The sequence below is a fragment of the Lepisma saccharinum genome, chromosome 27, assembly GCF_977018435.1.
Source record: "Lepisma saccharinum chromosome 27, izLepSacc3.1, whole genome shotgun sequence".
Lineage (NCBI taxonomy): Eukaryota > Metazoa > Arthropoda > Insecta > Zygentoma > Lepismatidae > Lepisma > Lepisma saccharinum.
The window spans coordinates 40,103,187-40,126,581 of NC_139255.1; the positions used below are offsets into that span (position 1 = coordinate 40,103,187).

The 23,395-nt window shown below is 38.2% G+C and overlaps 1 protein-coding gene across 1 annotated transcript in view; it reads right to left on the reverse strand.

Moving 5' to 3' along the window:
- LOC145980227 (uncharacterized) overlaps positions 1-22,614 on the reverse strand; it is a 61,238-nt gene extending 38,624 nt beyond the window's left edge. Inside the window, exon 1 of the mRNA XM_083113245.1 lies at positions 19,623-22,614. Coding sequence (XP_082969371.1) covers positions 19,623-22,614 — 2,992 coding nt within the window. The remainder of the gene's footprint in view (positions 1-19,622) is intronic.
- Positions 22,615-23,395: the final 781 nt, after the last annotated feature.

Here is a 23,395-nt window from a genome sequence, read left to right on the forward strand (position 1 = left end):
TGGAGAGACTGAAGTAATTTTGAAGGTACGTGAGTCAAATAGAAGAGAAACTATGAAAGTGTTTTTAGGGCCTAATTCAAGAGGTCCTGGGTTCGGTTCTCAGCCGTGGCGCCGTGCAGTAACTTGGATTCAACTTTTAACTGTAACTGTCCAGTCCCGATTAGCTTTTTCTGTGCATAAAATGAACTTAAAAGGAAACTCAAATGGGCAAAAACTATTCATATTAGTGAAGTAATAGTTTTTTGTGCAGCCCAAAAACTCGACGAGAAGTCCGCTTTCTGTGAAGAAGAGTGCGTAGCTGTTTTCTCTTCTTTTAAATGCGTAAGTTCCAAAGGAATATAAATTGTAATCTATGATTAGGGCAAGGATTTTCATGACTTAACAGATTTTTTTGGGATAAGGGTGATGTGATCCCTAAACATATAGAAATTCATATTATGAGGAAACTAATTAAATAAAGGTGCTTTATAAGGGCATATTTTGGCATATTTGGCCTTTTCTGCGTGATTGAGCATATTTTGATGTATTTTCGGTCATATTCAGCATATTTTCCCATGTTCACTCTAGCTTTATTTTTGACTGCAGCAAAATCTTTTTCATATTTACGAAAATTTACAGAAAGCATTCATTGTAAATTGCAACTCAGGGCTTATAAATTGAACTAAACATAGTATACGTGAAAATATCTCACCATATGTCAGATATTGATGTTTGAAACAGTCCAGTTGTAAGGGCATGTTTTTCAAATTATAGTGCATATTTTGTAAAATTTTAGGTCATAAGAGCATATTTTATTTTGCATATTTTGATGATTTCTATGTCATAAATATCCTAACTCCATCTATGATATTTAACAAATACCGCTTCGACCTGCACAATTATTAATATAAGTGTAGCTCCAACCAGCGATTCACTATAATTTCTAGGAGCAATTCACTATAATTTCTGGGAGCAAACTTTTGTTGAATCCGGGAACTTCAGTGACGAGATAGAAAGTTGTTCACTTAACGTTTCAATAATAATAATAATAATAATAATAATAATAATAATAATAATAATAATAATAATAATAATAATAATAATAATAAAAGGTTTAAATTAATTAATATTGTATTGTTGTTATTACATGAATAGGTAAAAGGATACAAGAATAGAGATATAACAGCATGTATTCATTATCTAGCTTACGTGTAGTTAACATCGCCAAAATTTGTACAAAAGCAACTGCCCTGGCAAGGAAATTAATATCAAATGTGTAAAAGAATTGAATATTTATTGAATAACAAAAAAGGAGTTAGATCCAATTGACGAAAAGTAAAGTTTATGATTAGTGAATTTCTGAAACTATCCTTCAAAGCCGAATGATCCCAATTTCTTGGCTTCCAATAAGTTCGGTTGAATAAAGAACCATTGATTACATAACACATGCTAAACAAGTATATTTTGATTATTTATCTTAGTACATGGTAAGTTTTTCGGGGGGGGGGTCCGGACCCCCACCCCGTCCTTCTCTAATTTTCATTTTTCTTGCTTTCTGTTTTCCATTCTTAATTGCCGGACCCTGTGACTGAATGGTTAGCACATCGCGCTGCGACGCCAAGGGTCCCGGGTTCGAATCCCGCTCGGGCTTGGTTGTTTGTGAATGTCCATTCATCAATTTCATCATTTCATCTCTCATCCCCATCTTTGCAAATTAGCCAAGAGGTACAAACACGCGAAGTAAAATAAACTCAATCAATCAATCCATTCTTAATCTTAGATTTTCATCAGAACAGACAAACATCCAGGACTTGCCCAGGATTCGAACTCGGGGCCCCTTGACGTTTTACCTAACCACTCCACCACGGAGGTGGAATAAGTAATTAATAAGAACCGGCGAATAATTATTCCTCCTAAAAAACGCAGTTCTCTTTCTTTTATCCGAAGTTGGGGCCCACCCGAAAAGAAATTCCTGGCTACACCCCTGTCTAGGCAGCCGAGAGGAGTGAATGCGTACGCTGGAGTGTCAACATCTTCGGACAACATTCAATTGATTGATTTAGTTTATTTTACTTCGCGTTTTGTGCCTCTTGGCTAATTTGCGAAGATGGGGATGAGTGATGAAATGGATGAATGGACATTCACAAACAACCAAGCCCGACCGGGATTCAAACCCGGGACCCTTGGCGTCCGAGCGCGATGTGCTAACCACTCGGCCACAGGGTCCGGCGGACAACATTCAAGAAGCTGTCTTCCGTCATTGCCTTGTAATCAAGGGGTCCCAGGTTCGATACCCGGTGGAGGCACAAGTGGTTCGGATCCCACTTTAAACTGTAGGTCCAGTCCCGATTAGCCTTACTGTGCATAAAGTGGACTTAAAACACCAACTCAAACCAAACTCAAGAAGCTGTCTTCAGTACGAAATCTTAAATACGGTATGTGACGCAAGTTGTGTGTGATGATCAGGCCCTAGATTTTGATGACATGTCACCTAGTTTTCCTTATGTAGTATGAAGGTGGATTGAATTAAAACAGGTTGATTTAAATCGCGATAGATGAAGATTTAAATCAGGTGATATTTTTGGAAAAAAACCACCGATTTTAATCACTTTAAATAAATATTTTATAGAATAATGTACATAAGGTTTTTGTACACATCAGAATCACTTTTCTTGATAGTACATTAATCTTGTAATCATTTAATGGCGTTTATTAGGCTCTAAGGAAGAAAAAGAAGCTCATACGAAAGGAAATGTAACGTGTAAACAAACTGTAAACACACTTCAATTTCTCTTGATTTAAAATTCAATAATTTTTATAGGCAAAAATAGCAACCATTTTGTGTATAATAACATACAAAATACTAATGTTAAACTGTAAATAGTGTCATTATCATTAAATTCTAAATAAATATGCTAACTGATATTTTGCAAACCTATCACAAAATAATTAATAAAATTCAGAGACAAAGACTACAAAATAATATTTTATGTTACAATTATGTAGTACATCCAGAATGTTTACTTTTCACTGAAAGAAAAGTTACTGAAATTTATTATAGTCTTATTAACACTCTCAACAAACATTTCCAGAGTAGTCTCTGCAGTATCAGAGACAGAAAAAAAGTTACACTTATATGTAATTTTGATTTCCTTTAATCAAACCGTTTACTATAAAAGGTTTTCTATATAAAAAAACCATATATCTTTATGAATGATGCCCAAAACCATAAAAGTAATTTTAAGCGTGTTTTTTAAAAATTAAAAATTGATTTAAATTTTAAAAAATCCGATTTAATTTTTTTTAAAAATCATCAAAAATGATTTTTAAATAAAAATCATGATTTTTATCCACCCTGTGTAGTATGCAATACTCTTTAAGTATTAAAATCCCGAATACGAACCCGTGGTTATAAAAATGTGAATTTTATTCTGCATTTTTCATCATATTTGCTATTTAAATTTCAGATATTTTCTTTTAGTTTTACGTCGTATTTTGTCATTTTTATTCTGGTCTTTTTGGTAGTTTAAAAAAATGTAATTGCATTCCGTTTCACTCACTCATTGTTAGGCGGGAACTGATATTTATCACCTTGATGTCGGTAACAATGAAAACAAGAATTACTGCTATTGCCATGCGATTGTAGGAGCTAGAAACAAAGCATAATGCAGCTTGACATTACCGACTGTAATAATTCTGAGTAAGGTATGTTTTACAGATTTTTATGCCTAAAATTCACATACACATTGTAATTTCTCTTTGATATTGTAGTGGTAACGCCGTGTCCTGTAATCAACAGAGCTTAAGTTCGATTCCCTGTGATGCTTGGATCCAATTGTAAACTATAGGCCCAGCCGCGATTAGTTTGTCTGAGCATAAAGTGGACTTGAAACAAACTTTCACCTTGACGGCGAAAAGTGCCAGCGGCAACCCTGATTCTGTCCAGTGTGATTCCACACATGCGAAAACAAGCAAGCTTTAACGACCAAAGTCTTGATTCAGAAAGGTTATTCGCCATTTCCTCCACACACTGAAGGTTTGAAGTGTTGTACGGAGGCAAACTCTACTAAGATTGATTATTTAGTATGCATGTACACCCAACGGCAAAAGAAACAGTAGGCGAATTGTCCACCACAATTTTCATTCTGTCTGAAATACACAATGTGATAATGACAATGAATTGAAATAATGACGTCAATAAGCAGAGAACAATGCCTGCTTCGAACCAACATAGTTTCATTGCTTAAAACAACGCAGGATGTAGAATAATAAAGTAATGAAATTAGGGATAGACAATTTGCCTACCGTTATCTTTGCCGTTGACTGTACAAATACAGAAAAAGAGAGAGAGAGAGAGAGAGAGAGAGAGAGAGAGAGAGAGAGAGAGAGAGAGAGAGAGAGTTGGAACTTCATACATCTGGATTTCTTTGTTGTTTAATCTTTGTACCAAATACTATGCATATCTTTTTAAGCGAGAAATGAAACACTATAAGCAGCAATTTAATCTTCGTGTAAAACTTAATACGGTCTACGAATCATTTGTTGGATTTTGTTAAAGTACAGCCGGCGTTATTCCAGGCCTCCAATAGCATAAGAGCACGGGAACAATCAAGGAGCACGCTCGTCTGATTGGCTGTATAAAGCGCCTGCCATGACACACAGGAAATGCAGCACCGCAAGTAACCAATCACGTCGCACTGACGCAACAGCTTAGGTGAAAGGGGGCGGTCATAATTCTGCAGGGGAAAGTTGCGTAATGTATGACATCAGTCTTGCTTTTATCTGTACAGTAACAAAATTTACATTTGATTTTGTTTTCAAATAACTTTGGTGTGTTCGTGAAAGCTGCCTTACGTAAACTGGGCAACAGGAACTGTGCGTCAACGATCTTTCATCAACATCTGCATACGTGAGTACGGACAACGAAGTTAGTAATAAGTATTGACAATAAGTTTTGTTTTATGCAGTGTATAAGCTACTGATACACTTGAAGAATGAATTGTCTCTTCTGCAAATATGCTGTATAAAGAAACAAACTGCCGGAGTACTAAGTGAGGTGAATGTACAGCAGGAGATAGAGTGAGTAAACCATAGATTAGAGATAAGCTTAGGGGCTGTATTTCGAACTAGCTACACTTTATTCGTTTCACACTTTCTTGCATTTTGACTCTGATAATGAGGCTTTCCAAGTAATATCACTGTTTACCAGTTGCTTTTTCCCCTGTAATACAGTATATTCCAAACTTTCTGAATTAAAATTTCCACACTGGCTTAATTTGTGCATATTGTGGTCCTCCATAATAACTCAAGTCTAACTAGTGAGCCTACCAACAGGGTAAAGCTTGAGCGATTGGTGCTGCGTTGAGATGAGGTCAGCGCTTCACTTGCTGATTGGATGATTTGGGAGTTACGTTAATGACTACTCGTTCCCAAGCTGTAAATGCATAACAGCCAGAGAGAGGTTAAGAAAATACGTAATCCACTTTTCTTTCAACCTTGAAATTCTTATGAAGGCACTGTACTGAGGAGACCGGAACCTTTTTCTCGCACAATTTATATTCGGTACAAGTTGCGTATTGTTTCATTGAAAAAGGTTCCCGGACCGTATTTAAAATGAGCCGGAAAACATTTTCCTGGACCGTATTTAAATTTATCCTGAAAAAAGGTTCCTGGACCAAAATGAAATACTTTACGGATACAAGGTTCCTTTACGGTCAAGAGCCTATTTATGCTTGCTGATTTTCTCTCCTGGACCGGAATTTAATTCCTGGACCTTTAACAACAATGATTGAGACTGAGAACACAGATTAAAAATCGAAACGAGAACGAGATCACATTCTTCGAGGCTTATCTAGACGAGACCGAGAACGAGGCAGATGACTGTAAGGAAGAGACAGGACAGACTGAAATATATTCCCCGACAGCCTCTTTCGCTGAAGCCTTTACAAATCTCCATCATGAAGGCTCCTTTCTTGTTGAACCTACTCAAACATATGGAAGAGTATGAATTTCTCGGCATGTTGCAAGTGAAAGCTGTTTTTTATGTCGATTATTAAGCTAGACAAGATACTTGAAAAATATGATGAGCGAGTATTTTCAGAAGCCCATGTATTTCTTATGGAGAAATAAAACTCAACAACTTCAACTTCAAGTTGCAGCTAATCAAATGGAAGTTTCGACTTTTCCGCTGCTCAAAATCATCATCAATCTGTCGTGATCCCGTTGATACCTTTTTCTATGCCATCGGAAGTTTGATATTCCCAAGAGAACAAATCAAATAATACTCCCATAAGCACAATGCAATTCTCCTTGCCTTCTACGGCCATCCTGGTAGTGTTGCCAAACCTGATGCGCGTAAAAGAGTTAAATTTCAACTTAAATGGAGTTAAAACTGACTTTGAAAGAGCTGGATTTACGAAGGCTGGATAAAGCGTCTCGTACCGTAATTTTAATTGTCAAAGGGTGGGGAGCTTCTATTATCATTAACTTTAAAGTAATGACAATTTCTTCTTATTTTTCCGCCGGCATCACTCATCCCAATAACCCACCGATGGCCATATGAAATCGAAAATAAAGGATTTCCGGATAACAATATTATGTCTGATTGATTTGTTGTTTTAAGTCCACTTCACGCACAGTGAGGCTAATTGGGACTGGACCTACAGTTTAAAGTGGGATCCGAACCACTATGTACCTCCACTGGGTATCGAACCCGGGACCCCTTGATTACAAGGCGACGACGATATTCCGGCGCCATCGGAAACAATAGTGTGTCATCTCCACGGGGCTATAAAAAAGTAGCTTGGGGAGGTAAGACGGGGTGGGGCGACGCAGTCAATATAATAATATGACGTCACGTGCAAAATTTCATATACTCGTGGTAAAAGTTGGTCTATGTGAGCCGGAGCCAGTGATGGCATCATATTGGGGCGCTTCAGTTCACAGTCAAACGAGTGTACGAAAGAGCCACATCTGGGTCCAAAAGAACTAAGCTGGTAACGCTGAATCGGAGGGAAGAGCCTAGCGGAAACTGTTCCGCACGTCCTTATGGTAAACGGACAACTGACCGAGAACGAGGCAACCGTTTGGAACTCGAGATGAGACCGAGATATCCGTCCTCATTCAGAAGACTATTCGAGACGAGACCGCGACACAGAGATGCTGCCCACGCAAGTATGCCATCAGGAGAAAAGACACAAAACAAGTTCAGAAGAAAAGAACGAAGAAAGAAGAACATGATTTTTTTTTCTTATCATTGCCTAGTCAGGGAGTAATGGCATGTTTGTTTTGTCCTTTCCTTTCGAATATCAGCACGGTGCTCTTCGAAAGAAACTGTCTCCATGTATCCATGTATTTTATATATCACACACACACAGATGATGAAGGAGACAGTAAACACTTATCACACGAAAAGAAATAAGTTGATAAGTGTTTACTGTCTTCTTCATTATTTGTGTTTATCCGCCCTTCTGACACTTTTTCTCATCCTATTCCTGTGTGTGTGTGTGTATAGACACACACACACCCACTCACACACACACAGAGAGAGAGAGAGACACACACGGTATCTCGATTGTTAGGCGAGAGACCTGGGTTCGATCCCGGCGGGGGAGAACAGAGATTTTCCCCACCTGTTCAAGCGGCACCGGCGTCCACCCAGCGTCGTACAAAGTGGGTACCTGGAGGAAACTCCGGGGGATAAAGGTGGCCAGGGGCGTGGTTATGATCACATGACTCCCATCTTCGGCCCAGATCTAGAAAGTGTGTGGCCCTAACTTTACACCCTCTATACACCTTCATGGCGTGGTACAAAGCACAGGGGAGCACTTTATTTATATATATAAATAACTTAATTGAACTCTTGCACATTCTACTACATGATTTCGGAAATGATAAAACAATCCGCAAATACGTTTAGATTTTTTGGTAGTTGAATTCTTAAAACATTTTGTTCAACCATTGCTCGAAGTGCAAATTTATGCACATTATATCAGTTTCTAAAACTACATATGGAACGCTTACCCAGTCCCAAATGTCACTTCACGTTCTTTGTAAAACTTTCATGGAAAAATAGAAAAGACACGTTTCACACGAGACTGCAGCTGAGAACAAACATGTTTTTATTTTCCTGATTAGGCAAAAAAATAATGGCGTCTCGACCACCTATTCCTTGCCCTTCAAGAAGACAACTTCGGTCAACAAAAAAAAACACTTCCACGCACTTCTCGCGAACTGGTACTTAAAGGATATATCCACATTAACAAATGATAAAAATGTAAGAATAATTCAAACTACTCAAAAACTGTGGCTGAAAATCCAGTTAGTTTTCTTATTTTCTTATTTAGTAAATTTAACTGCAGCAGAGGTTTTAAAAGTTGTTGTATATTATTGATTTTATAAAAAACAATATTATTTGTTAAAATAAATATTTAAAATGAAAATTATGCCATCTGTCGACAAGATTTTAACTAAACGCATGGAAAACATTTTATATTACTTGAAAGCCTCTAAACTCAACTAAACCCACAGCGCTACAGCCCTTGGCGGGCCAGGGCTTACCTACCGACTGCTGGTCTCCCTCCCACACTGTTCCTCCGTCACCTGTTATAGCGTGGAGGTCTTAGACCAGTATTGGGGTGACGGGTGATCAGCCCGACGAACCCCCAGCCGTTGTTGTAGGTCTTCTTGGCCGGGTTACGCTCACTCACTCGGAGCTTCCCAATTTCCTCACGATGGTGGGTTGCCACCGGCCCTATACGTAGGCCGAATAAATTCCGACCAGAGCCGAATTCGAACCTACGCCGTCCCGCAGCGAACGATCTCAAGACGAGTGAACGCCTTAACCCGCTCGACTACGGAGGAGGACACTTGAAAGCCTCATTATTCGTAAAAAGGATAGATGTATTTGTTTCTTTCCAGTTTTTGTGGAATACATTTTATGTAGGCCTACAAATCCAATTACTAAAAGAAAATGCATGTTTTAGACTTGCAAGGATATTCAATGAAATGAAAAACCAACTTACAGATATCAGTGGAAGGTATCGTCCTGCCATTAGTATAGATATGCCAATTTAACCAATATGATATTTTCGTAAATGATCCGTGGAATTCTGACATTTTCATACATTATCTAATTTGAGGAAAGAGGGAAATTCTTTTCTTGGTTGGGAACTAAATTAAGGATGTAATGGCTTCATCCCCCTTCAGTCAACTTCTGTTGTCTGCTTCTATTAAATTCCAATGGTGTAACGTCCACCACAGGGAAACGCGCGGAATTTCCATGCCAGAAGTATGCAGGTTATCTTAAAGGTTATTGCCCAATGAGACGCCGGAAACGTGTCTGTTCCCAGGTTGCTCTGCGCTTCAGCGCACAGCGAATCGCTATGTTGGAAGCATATTTTGAACATGTCATATAAAACATGTGTGAAGAAATGGGGAAGTCTATTCCCCGATGATCCGGCACCAGGTAAAACCGCAATGGACGATCTTAGTTAATTTACGATAATTTAGTTTCAATATTCTTCTTGTCTATTTCAATGCGCGGAAAGTGGTTTGCAGTCTTGTCAGTGTGTTACGGACATCAGAGATTGCATAATTAGTCACATTTAATTTACATTCTTTTTTTTTTTTTTTTTTTTGCGTATTTCAAGATATAGTTAACAAATGTATGTATTCACTACGTTGACAAGTTCAATAAATTATAAGCAAAAAATTCTCAAACTTTGAGTGCGGGGACTTTTTGAACGCTCGTAGTAAACACACCCCACCCAGTATTCATATTAATGTTTTATGGCATATTTCTAATACTTGTTTTGTTTCTATTTGAGTAAAATACCACGCCTTGAACTCAGTCAAGATTGGACCTATCCGAGAAGAGCTTGGTGGTTCAGCTCCTGCAACAGAAAACGCGCAAAGTCTACCTACATCCCTGAAGAAGACGTAATACTTCCGATGTTGTACAAATTGATTTGTTATGAGCTTGGCCTTGGATAATACATATCAAATTAAAAATGATGTGCGTTCCTTCAGTAGATAGTGAGAGTACGATAAATAGGGAACTGATTCTAAGGGGCAAAATTATGGTCGGGAAAGGAAAAAAAATAGGTTCTGAATAAGTTTTCAAAAAGGTGCTGATAAACTGCCTTTATTCAGGTATAAGCCAGCTACATGAACATTATTTATTCAACACCATAGTAAATACTGTCAATCAACATTGCTTCCTTTTTCTGCGCCTTATTACGCGCACGGACCGCATAGAGAACTGTGGTTCTGCCGAATAGGTTTTGTTGAATTTCGTGTTTTGTCTCGCGAGTCTTGCTACATTATTTTGGGATCTATTGCATGTTATAGCTCTCGTTCTGATGATGATGAAGCATCAAAGAGAGGTGAAAAGGGGATAAATGTGCTAATCTCACAAAAAGGTGCAACAAAGTTTGTTCATTTTACTTGATTTCATGTCCAAAAATACATATCTCAAAGGTTCCCTAATGGTAAACTTGAAGTATCAATAATTCTTTGCTCGTATCAAACAACTTCACATCTGAGTTTTAGATAGAAGAAGAAATTAAGTAAGACTTACGTTGTTTGTGCTCCGCAATGACGTGGAAATTTAGTGTGTTTGCACGCTTTTTAGCCTGAAATAATATAACGAGATAACACAGTAAGTACTAAACTAAGGCTATAAATAAAGTGAACTAACGAACATATTATATAATGCTATATTGCTAAAATTTGTGGTTGATTGTTTGGCTTTATTTTACATTGCTGTTTGTGCCACTTTTGGCTAATTTGCGAAGATGGGGTTGAGTGATGATATGATGAAATTGATGGACACTCACAAACATCCATGCCCAGGTCAGGATTCGAACCCGGGACCCCTGGCGTCGTAGCGCGATGTGCTAACCACTCTTTTTTTAATTTTTTTAAAGGAAATACCCCCTACACGGAGGTATCACCCACCATTCATTCTTTTTCTCACTTTTACACTTTCAATTATTACATTTTTCTTTGTTTCTTATCAACTGGACGAACACAAATACTCATGCCTTACCCGGGACTCGAACCCAGAACCCTTGGCGTTGTAGCGCGCTCTGCTAACCACTCCGCCACGGGGGCCGGCTATTTTGTAAGTGAACCAGTGGCACAACCACAGTCAGGGCAGGGCAGTGCCGCAGGAACTTTTTTTTATTTAGGGGGGTACAAAATTCAGCCTCCCATATTATATATATATATATATGTGTGTGTGTGTGTGTGTGTGTGTGTGTGTGTGTGTGTATATTTATAGGCACCTATACCTAGCAGGCACGTATCTAGAAATACATTTCGGGGGTCCAACCAAGTGTCGCAATAATAATCAAAATAAATAATAATAATTAGATACTTATATTTAATTAAATTAAAATATTAAATAAATATGTAAATTAATTCATATTGTTTTGTTATTATTACATGAATAGGTAAAAGATAGTAAAAGAATAGAGATATAACAGCACGCCCTCATTATCTAGCTTACGTGTAGTTAATATCGCCAAGATTTGCATAAAAACAAGAAACACACGAATGTCCTGTTATTTAATGCAAAATCTGCATAAATATTTTTTCTTTGTTTTTCTTAGATTTCTTTTAAAACATATTTTAAACCAGATAACAATTCTGAAATATATAAAGCTCTCGACCTCGTTCTGGGTTTATTTGGATTTAACAGAACGGAAAATCAGGAGTTCGAAATGTAAAAATTGTGAACAAAGATACATCTATTCATTTTAATGCAGGTTGTGATTAAAGGGTTTCATTGATTGATTGAGTGTTTTAAGTCCACTTTAGGCACAGTAAGGCTAATCGGGACGACCTACAGTTTAAAGTGGGATCCGAACTAGTATGTGCCTCCACCGGGTATCGAACTCGGGACCCCTTGATTACAAGGCGACGACGGAGATTAAAGGGGCTGAGGGGGATCCTAAGTCACCACAACCAGGAATAATCATCTCCCACACAGTGGATATAGAAACCACATTATTGAATATATCATACTTAATAGAGGTCCAGTTTAGTTCATTCTGTTTCTAAAGTTCCATAGCTATGCATAAAAATATCTTTAAACAATTTATGGCAGATGTGTACCACATCCAATGTCTTTTACAAGCCATGTATTTGGTATTTAGGGCGTGGTATTAAAAAATAAAAATAAAACTAAGTTGAGATGGTTCCCGATCAACAAGTAGGATGTCTAACTTTGAAATATTTGTGAAACATTTGACAAAGCATTTATTTGTTATGTAATTAGCTGTACCTAATGGCACTCTTCAAGCACTGAAACTACTATCATTACATATACAGAAACGAAATTCTTCACATTTCAGAGGAAGCAAGGAAAGCCATACGCTCAAAAGTTGTTTTTTCCCATCTCAATCTTTGGTGGATAATGTGATACCCGACCAAGGTATTTTCTTTCGTATGGAGTGGTAATAAATGCCGATACATGCGTGTGTTTTCGAGTGACATGTCAATTTCACAGTTAAAGATTTTCGCATCTACAAAGAAAATCCAAAACACATTCCCACCTCGCCGGCCTCTGTGGCGGAGGGGTTAGCATAGCACGCTATGACGCCAGACAGGGACGTCGTTAGGGGGGGGCAGGGGGGCACTGGCCCCCCAAACATTCACGTGGCCCCGGCAAACTGTTCTACATTTGCTGAAAATTTTACTTTCATGACAAATATTGCAAAATAGTTTTTCAGTATTTTTTTCTTTCAGTTAGAAACACTGTTCTTAATTTGAGTGGCACGAACCCAAAACCACACTTCTTTCTCGTTTTCCTGGTTCTAGCTATAGTGGATGTCAGTGTAGGAACCTAGAAAGTAGTGGGATTGGCTATATAATGAGCGCACTTATAGCGTAGAAAAGAAGAGGTTATTTAATTGAACAGCCCGATTTGCCTATACTTAAAACAATGCCAAGAGGGGCTTATACCCCAATTCTTCAAGTGTGATATGCTCTTATTTTTAAGAATTCTGAATTCTAGTGTAGAAAAAGAAGAAGCCTCTCAGACAGATTTGCTTACACTTAAAACTATGCTAAGTTCCTATATCATCTTATTGTTTATAGTGTGTTTTTCTGTCAAAATCCCAGGAATCTTGAATTGATATAAAGCTCATAGCTATTGGGTTCTGAGACCCAGTAGAGTGTGGTGCATAGCTCCATGGTTTTTATTGCCTTGTAATCAGGAGGCTCGGGTTTGAGTCCTGATAAAATGTGAAGCCTCCCCTGATGGCAAAAATGTTAATATTGTTGCTTTGTAAGCAAGAGGCTCGGGTTTGAGTCCTCATAAAATGTGTAAGATTGAAATACATGTGGCAAAATAATATCTCCACATGTGAGATTTTGAGAATAATTACTGCTAGTTGATATACAACTGATAGCTCCCAGATTTGAACCCCCCCTCTCCTCAGACAGATTCGGCCATGTGTGTAAAAGCTATATCTGTGTGATTGTTGTTCATAAACTTGTCAAAAATATGGCCCTTTTGATATTGTTTTTGGCCATATTCCTATGCTCTACAACTTACAGATCTAATTCAATACAAATTTGAGCTGTTGTAAGCAATTATTTAGCTTGGAAATGCATGAATTGATATTAATCTATCAAAAGACTAATGTTTTGCTTGCATGTCTTGCCGGCACACAAGAGATATAATCTACACAGCTAGAAGAGGGCATTAATAATATGTCTGTGTGATTCACTGAAGAGGCCATTAATCTTTCTGTGCGACAGGGGAAAAATTCCTAGTCATGCAAGACAACATGTAAAAGTGTAACAAAGATCATTGAGATAGAGATACAGATTTTCTGACACAGTAGCAATGAACTGCCTTTCATGCTGAAAGCAATTCTTATTCTGATAATACGAGCATAGGCAAGGCTTAGAGAATATTATGACAGTTCAAAATCCAATTTTGTCTGTATTAGCTTCTGGGTCTCAGAACCCAGTAAAATATGGATATATTCCATATGGAGAAGTGTTAATATTGCTAGGGGCTCGGGTTTGAGTCCTGATAAAATGTGTAAGATTGAAATACATACAACAAAATAATATGCCCACACATGAGATATTCACTGCTAGCTGATATACAGTTGAGGTTTCAAAGCTGGTAGAGTGTCTGGGCCTCTCTGACAGCAAAGTGTTGGTATTATTGTTTTGTAATCAAGGGGCTTTTGTGTTTGAATCGGCCCTCTAGAATTGCTCCGTGACTCTCTCATTTCTTACATCATAAACATATGATTTTTCACCTATGAGAATAACACTACATATGGTGTCATCAGGTAATGCCTCATGGAATTCACAGATAATTTTAATGTTTGTCCTGTCATTCACCACAACTTGTTTCCTTTTTGAAGTATTAATGTCAAACATGGGCCTCTGTGCTTTGAATTCATCTGGTGTGTAATACATGTCAGTATTGCCAGTGGTAACCCGTTTGAATGCCGAAAATGACTCATATAATTTGAGGAAATCATCCTTGGACATGTCTAAATTATAATTTTCTCTAGGAAATACCTCATTTCTGCCATTTTTAAGATATATGTTCTTGATGTTGCAGTTATCAAATTTACTTGAATTTTTTTCCTGATTGTTGTGTCAGGCATGTCGTATTGTATACTGGAGAATGAATTTGTAGCATCAAACTCATAATAAGTACCAGTTGCGGGCTTCTGTACACATTGATATGTATAAAATTGTAGAGGAACCTGTGGATTTTTTAGGATATCAGCTTTGTATTTAAGAGCATAACTGGCCTCATATTCAACAACAGGGATTCTTAACTCCATAGTCTGAATAATGCATTTGCCTGCATCTGGTAGGGTATTAGGCAGAGCTTCCCCTGTAGAGTTTATTGCACTGTACCTCATCAAAGCATTGTTATCATTTGCAGCTCTTCTAAATGTGATTCTTAAACCACCCTTCCACATAATATCTTTGTAATCTGAGAAGAATCCTGGCAATAGGCGCATGGGGAACAGCACTGTGTGGTTTTTAGATAATATTTTATCACCAGCCTCAAATCCACCTATTTTGTAGTAAGAAGCCTCGGTTTTGGATAATTTTAATGTGGCCAAAGCTGTGGAGGTAATGCCGGGATAATCTATTCTGTTTATAACAACACCATGCTTTCTGATCTCAATTTCAGAGAATAGATGCGGCACAAAATTATCCACCAATCTTATATTTGAATTTGCCGGATAATCTGTACCATCGAGCTTTACAACATCAAATTTGATGTATAGATCTGCTCTGTGGGGGTGTATAAAGCCATCCCCTACATCAAGATCAACCTCAATCTCTGTGTTGGGTTGATTTAAATTTGCAAATGTCCTCCTGTTTGGAGGGAATGATTGTAGCTCATAACTCTCAATATTTTCCATTTTTTTCTTGTATGTATTTTTATTTAAATATTAATCTCTATGATAGCAGTTGTTGTGGCTCCAGCAAAATCAACTAATTCTTCTTTTTCATTAGTGACCATCAATTCAATATTATCTATTCTATTATGACACACAGGAAAATATAATGTTGGGGATGGATTGTAGATGATGGGCTCCATAAATTCAGAATTAGGTTTGAATGTTGCAATGATGCCGGTTTGTTTGTGAGTGCCTATGCCATTTGATTTGGTGATCATACCCTCTGCCACATTACAGTGAATATTCAGAGTCTCTATGGCTAAGAATTTAGGTATATTAATAGCAGTGTGTTTGATGCCTGGTTCAAGTTTTGTGTTGTTCTCAAATCCTAACAGCTCTCCTATAGTACCCAGATCCACTGTTTCTGTAGCAGATACAATTTCTACTCTGTGAGTGACAGAATTTTGACTTAACACTACACCTCTGGGTAATTGAGCATTTAGAGTGGAGAGATTATATTGCCCTGGAGTGATGACAATTTTTTCATCCCCAACTGCAATTGTGTTGTTGTGGTGTGTAATATTAGGGATCAGGTACATGCCATAAAATGCTCTGAGAGCTATTGTTTTGGGATACACTATGTCATCATGCAATTTGAGTTTCAATATTGAATTTTGGCTGGTGAGATGGAATACCCCCATGATGTTTCAAATACCACAAGGCTTTTTGAAAATTTTCAATTGATGGTTTATTTATTTCAGACATATATCTAAGAACAGATAAACACAAATGTCCGCAATTAACATCTTTGAAGTTTTGAACACGGGCATTATTGTAATAAAGATTAGCTGAATTTAGATATTTTATTAAATTTTCAGGTGGAACACCTCCAAATGAATCAAACACAAATGCCTCATCTTTTAAATATTTAAGATAACAAATCCAGTGAGTGCCTTGATTTTTGTACTTATCCAAATTAACAATGCCACACTCTTTGTTGAGTGGTTGTTCTGGCAAAGAATCAGACATATACACACCTCTAAAATGTTTGATGCCCAGTGGCTTGATTAAAACTTCAATATCTTGGTTTGTAAGCGGCTCTTGTTTTTTTAAAACTTATTCATGGCTCTCTTAACACCTTTGCCTTGTTTCTCAATGGCCAGGTTATGGCGCTTCAATTCATCTAATTCTGCCCTATTCTTCTTGGCATCTATTACTGTTTTTGCTATGGCGGCTGATCCCCCGGCCAAGCTCCCAACAGCCCCGAGAGCAGCTAAGATGGCAGGGATAGTAAATATAAATCCCCCCACATGTGATTTTTTTCTAGATTGTTGTAATTTTTTTAATTGGGGGGTACTAAGCAACAATTTCATACCATGACCCTTTGCAAGACAAGAATTTTTTTTCTTGCGCTGCTTTTTGGTTAAAAGGCTATCAATAGTTTTAAGAGATTTGAGACCAGCATAAGGTATTTGATACATAACACCCTTGGCCTTCATTGTAGGTTTATTATATACATATTCACAACCCCCACCCCAGTTTTTGTTTGGTGTTCATAGCTATGGTGGTTCCCAATGCTGCTATTTTTTCACTTAAAGAAGCATCTTTGCTTACAAATCTACCAAATGCAGCCTCTTCTAATTTCTTGTCTGCAACATGTCTCTTGTCAAGATCAGAATGTGTGTTGTATGCTATGTCATGGTCTCTACAAGCAGCATCTAGGGGATTAACACCAGGATCACCTCTGTTTAATCTATGGTCCAATTTTGTACCTGGACCACAATATTGATAGCCTGGAATGTGTAGTTCAAATGGCAGCTTGTTTATAATGTCATTAACAAGGCCCCGACCCTCAGAAATATTCCAAAATTTAGGTGGTAGAGTATTAATAATTTTTATGAGATATCCAATCCCCGTAGTGTCATTCACTATAAAATTAGACAATTTTGTGCTTATCATGTCCATAATTCCAACCTTTTCATTGTAAAAATTGTGGTTGCCAGCATTTTCCTCCCCAGCTATCACCAATAACCCATCTACAAGTTTCCTGACATCATCAACCCACACAAATTCTTTGGGCAGGGTGTTGTAATGTCTGATTCCACTGCCAGTCTTGATCTGTGACCATATGGGCTTGATTAAATTATTGTATTTTGCCCCACTGCTAGACTTGACTCTTTTTTGTGTGGGATCATTATTCTGGTATAGAGAATCTGATTTTATTAATATTTCTTTGTAATATTCATAATCTTGATCTGTATAGCTGCCAGGCCTTTTCCTAGTCATCAGTTCCCACAATCCAGGTGTGCCGGGGTACTTAACAAAAGCACCTTTTTCTCCGAGACGAGATTCTGAATATACAATCAGATCATCTCCCATAAATGTTACTCTGAAATTGCCAATTCTATGTATGATGCTACCATCAAGCTCTGTGTCAGCATATAAGCCAAACACCTCATCTTTATTGTCTTTAGGTGTGGTTAAATATTTTTGAGCAAGAAGACCCAATTCAATAGGATCCTGAGTAGCTTCAATTCTTCTAGGAGCAATAGGACTAGGTGTATGAATACTGGAAAGTGGGGTGAATGGATAATCTAATATGTTTCTTGCAGCTACAGGTACAAGCTCTGTGATCAAATTTTGATTTTGCTCTGTAACAGTTTTGATATTTTTACCTAATTCACCAATAGCATCAATAATAGGCTGTTCTGTTTGTTTGTGTTTTTCATAAATTCCTCGGTTCTCTGATTTCCATCCTTTAAATCTTTTTACAAGATAATTTTTTAATTTAAGATCATCAATGATTGGCCTTTTCATGGTTATTTATTTATGTTTCAATGTCTAGAAAATTGTTGATTTTATTTCTATATTTGCCACTATTGGGTGTTCTTGTCATATCAATTGTGACAAACCCATAACTGTCCTGGTTCCAGCACCTGCTGCAAAACTTAGAAAAATCATTGTAGCTCAAGTCCCCACCTACATATTCATCATGTATGTGTTTGAGGTTGGTATGATCTTGATGAAACACACATATAAAATTGCTGTTGTCTCGGATCAGCTGCTTGGGTATTTTTGAAAAAGTCTGTGCAAGGTAGAAACAATCTATGTTTTTGTGTCGGCCCTGTGTAAAGAAATTCCTAACCTTGTTTTGATTATCCAGTATAATGTCATCAAACACAACAACAGAATTATCAAGACATTCATGAAGTGGCTTAACATCTGGTTCAAAAGTGGCTATATCCAATCCATCATATAGCTTCATCAGCTGCTGATATTTTAATTGTTCCAAGCTCTTAGAGAAGATATACAAGTGCCTGTTTTTCCAGTCTAACCAGTTGGGTGCCAATAAAAAATTATCAACCATTAGTGTAGTTTTACCACAAGCAGATGGCCCAACAATAAGACACCTAATATTATCAGGCAGCAAGTTGCCATTTCTCTTATTCTGCTGTTCAGGTTCTGGCAGCCTCTTTATAACATCCCAGGTGTTCATATTATTATTTTGTTTGCATCGATCCAGCTGTGTTCTGGGAGTCCTAGCCATTTGACAAGTAACTTGTTGCCTTTTCTGCGGATGATTTTTTCTATGAGATATGTGTCAGGCTGTTTAGTTTTGCTGAGCTCTTCTTCATAAAACCTGCCTTTGAGAATTTCTCCTCGGTGATCCTTTATTATATATGTGTTAAGGGTCCCAGGTTTAACTTGAACCACTGTAAATAATTCAGTGCTCCAGATTCTTGTAAAGCCTCTTTTGAATAAGTGCTTATATTTGCTGATTCTTACTTGATCCCCCACCCTGTATTTGGCCTTTCTTGTTGTTGGCTGATATCTAGGATAATAAACAGTGCTGATTATTATTATTATTATTATTATTATTATTTATTTGTTCAGCACAGGATACATTTCCCAATTATGTCGAACATAATACACTGTGAATAAATAACAAGATAGAAGAGAAAAAAAAAGAATACATGAAAGTATGAACGTCTATGTACACAATATTTACATCAATTTATGAACTTATTGTTGTCATTATGTTTTTCTTCAGCACACTACGTGAGTCTGTGAACATATCAAAGTCTACAGTTTTTAATAGCTCATTCACCGTGTCCTGCATGCGCACTGCAGGTGAAAACCTATGCGTGTTCACCCTTGACCTCTCCGTGTAGAATAATTTTCGGTTTCTTGCACTGTGTCGGCCTACATTAAAGTTTATACTTTCTAACAGTGCAGAACACTCACAGCCGTGATTAATCAGTTTCTGTAAAAAAATGACATCACTGACGACTCTTCTGTTGAACAAAGTTTCCAGACCGAAATGCTTGCATAGAGATGTATAGTTCTTTTTGTGATATTCAATGTTCACCTCGAAGCACAGCCATTTCACAAACTGCCTTTGGACGCTCTCCACTTCCTCTTGCCATGTTTTGTACCGTGGATTCCATATGGGACTGCAGTATTCCAGTACTGGACGAACGAGTGCGACGTATATTTTTACAACCGTAGGCACAGAGAAATTAAACAGAAAATTTCTTCTAATGAAACCAACTAGCTTTATACACCTTTTCACTAAGGCTTGATAATGGGTGTTGAACGACAGGTCAGATGTGAAGTGGACACCGAGGTCAACGACAACTGTCGTACGCCTCACCGTCGAGCTGCCAATTTTATACTCGTGTGTAATGGTTGTTTTCTTGTTGGTGAATGACATTACGTTGCACTTATTCACGTTTATGATCATTCCCTTCTGCTTACACCAGTTTGCGAAGGAGTTTAGGCCTTCCTGCAGCGTATGACAGTCATTCAATGAGCTGATTGGATAGTACAATTTCATATCGTCTGCGTACATTAGAATATTGACTTTTTGCAGGTGGCTCAAAATATCGTTGACGAACAGAAGGAAAAGGTACGGACCTAAATTGGATCCCTGGGGGACTCCCGACGAAACTCTTCTCTCAGCCGAGGCGAACCCGTTTAGTACAACTGCTTGCGTGCGATCACAAAGATAGCTTGCTAGTAATTTGTGCAAGTTACCAGAGATTCCAACACTAAGTAGTTTCCGGAGAAGGATGGAATGGTTTATTCTGTCGAATGCTTTGCTGAGGTCTGTGTAGATTACATCCAACTGTCCTTTGTTGTTTATACAGTCCGCTATGCTTTGTGTTATCACTGCTAAGTTCGTGGTTGTGGATCTGCCCTGCACGAAACCATGCTGCTGAGGGGCTATGACGGTTCTTAGATTCCATCTGAGGTGATCGAAAATGAGTGATTCGAATACTTTGGAGAATATTGGCAGAAGGGAGATTGGACGGTAATTGCTAATATTATGTTTGTCTCCTGATTTAAAAACTGGGGTCACGAGAGCTTTTTTCCATTGGCGGGGGAAGAAACCTGTTTCCAGGATTTTATTGTAGAGGATTACTAACGGAGGAGTGAGTTCATTTGCACAAGCAGAGATGAAGTGTGAGGGAAGAAGATCTGAACCTGTGGATTTGCCTTTTTGTACGCCCTTAAGCTTTGATGTAATTTCCCCACTTGTCAGTGTGAGCTGCGGTATCGCGAGCAGGTTGTTAGTTTCCAGTGAGTTATCTAGCAGCTGGCGTTGCTCGGCAGAATAGAAGCTAGAAAAATATTCAGAGAAGAGTTCACATGAGGATTCTGGATGTGTTGATGATTTTTCCTCGTAGTAAAGATGGGATGGTATTCTACTCGTGCGGGATTTGCTTTTAAGGAAGTTCCACATCATTTTCGGGTTACTGTCAATTTGTTCATCCATGCTGGTTAAATATTCCGTATATTTTGATTTTTGCATCTTTTTAAAGTTTGATCTGTGTGCGGAAAATTCAACATAGTCACTCTGTAGTCGTGATTGCTTCCATCTTCTATGCGCACGTTCTTTTGCTTTTAAGAGACATATTAATTGCCCATCAAACCAGGCCGGATATTTCCTTCGCTTATTACCAGCTAATGGGACAGTGTCATCAAATGATGAGAATAACAGTTCATAGAAGGTTTCGCACATTTCGTCAACGTCGTCTGTCAGCTGCATAATGTCCCACGGCACACGTTCAAGTAGGCTCTTGATCTCAGAAATACTCGCTTTATGCCAAGCATACGAGTGACCACTTTTAATGTTAGCCGCCTTGGTGACACGAGATATGGCAACACTGCATTGTACCGCTACGTGGTCAGAAGGAACTGCGGATTCCTCCAGCGATACGTTCGGGTGGGTTTCCATTGAATTCACAAAGATAAGGTCTAGAAACCGGTCGTTGCGGGTGGGGAAGGGGTTGACTTGAGATAAGCCTGCTTCGGATACTAAATTTAGAAAGTCCCGATTTATTCCTGAGTCTTTAATACACTCTGGATGTAACTTGTTTTCATTACTTCTTTGCCACATTATTGTTGTGAAGTTGAAATCACCGACCAGCACTAATATGTCATTTTCACTCATCTGCGATTGTATGAGGAGAAGAGAATGTTGAAGCTTATCCAGATCGTTGGGAGAGGGGGGAGGGGGAATGTAGACATTTCCTAGATAAAGTTTCCTACTTACGTTCAAGGGGATTTCCACCCAAACTATTTCCATGTCGGTCTCGGCAGAGGTCAGTCTTCTCGCTCCTATGTCCGTCGTAACAGCAGTCAGGACGCCACCACAATGATCCGCACATTCCGGGTACACATCTTGCCTATCTCTCCTAAATACCATGTAACGGTCACTAAGCAACTCGCTGTCACGCACAGAACTATCAAGCCACGATTCGGTTATGCAAATTGCGTCGTAGCCAAAATCACCAGCAAAAGCCAGGTTAAAGTCTTGTAGGAATTTGTTATTTATACTTCTGGCGTTATGGTAATATATGTTAAACACTGCACTGTCATTCACTACCGATCCTGGAGGACCTGGGTTAAGCGACACATCACCTGATAGCAATATAACACAGAGTATGTGCCTAAAGGACGCACATCCCCCGTCACTGGGACTGGAACACCGGGAACTGTTGTTCGCGAAGGCCGCGTGGCGACTCGCGTGGCAGACAAAAGCTGGCAAGAAAATGTTTCTTCTCACAGCACACTTCCAGAGCAGCACATCTGTCATTTGTGTCTCGTTTCTTGATGGTTTGCATTCCATAGCCCTGATCAGCAAGGGTTGGACCGTTATGAGGACAAAAGCACATATGTAAACAGTCTTTGTTACGGAGCTCCCTTTTCGCTGCTTCCACGCCGCCGCCATCTTGCAGAATCTGATATACCAAGTCTGTATACGATATCCAAATTCTGGAACCGATATCCTAATACCTATTCCTGAATGTAACATACCAAGTATGTATACGCTATCCGAATCCAAGTAAGCTGTGTGGAAATATCAATTTTTGCTCATCAGATGAAGTTACTTCAGAGGGTTTCATGTTGATTGTGGAATGGACCGAGTTGTTATATTTTTGTAGAAGTTCTGGAAGAATATTAATCCATTTATAATTACTTTGGAGGGTAAATTGTTTATACATAAGATTTTTTAAGGTTCTGTTGAATCTCTCTACAATTGAGGCCTTGAGATCACTGTAACTCGAATAATGTTGTATTGACTGGCTTTTAATAAATTGTTGAAACACTGAATTATAAAATTCTTTGCCATTATCTGTTTGCAAATAGCGCGGTGATCTTCCACTCTGATTGATGATTGTTCTGATGGCTTCTGTAACACATTTTCCAGTCTTGGATTTGAGTGGCACAGCCCAGGCAAATTTTGAAAATGTGTCTATTACAGTGAGTAGATACTTGTAGCCCTTGTTGATTTTGTCTAAGTTTTTCAACTGTCCACTTGCCATTTCAATCAAGTCGCTCTGCCATAAATCATCTATGCCCTTTGTGACTACTGGCAGTCTCTTATAATTATGTCGGGCTTGTCTGTGTAATTCATCAACAATAATTTGTCTAGACATAATATGAAAACAAGAATATTGCAACTATGGGGTGTTCAGCAGCTGATACTACAGGATTTTCTAAATATAATT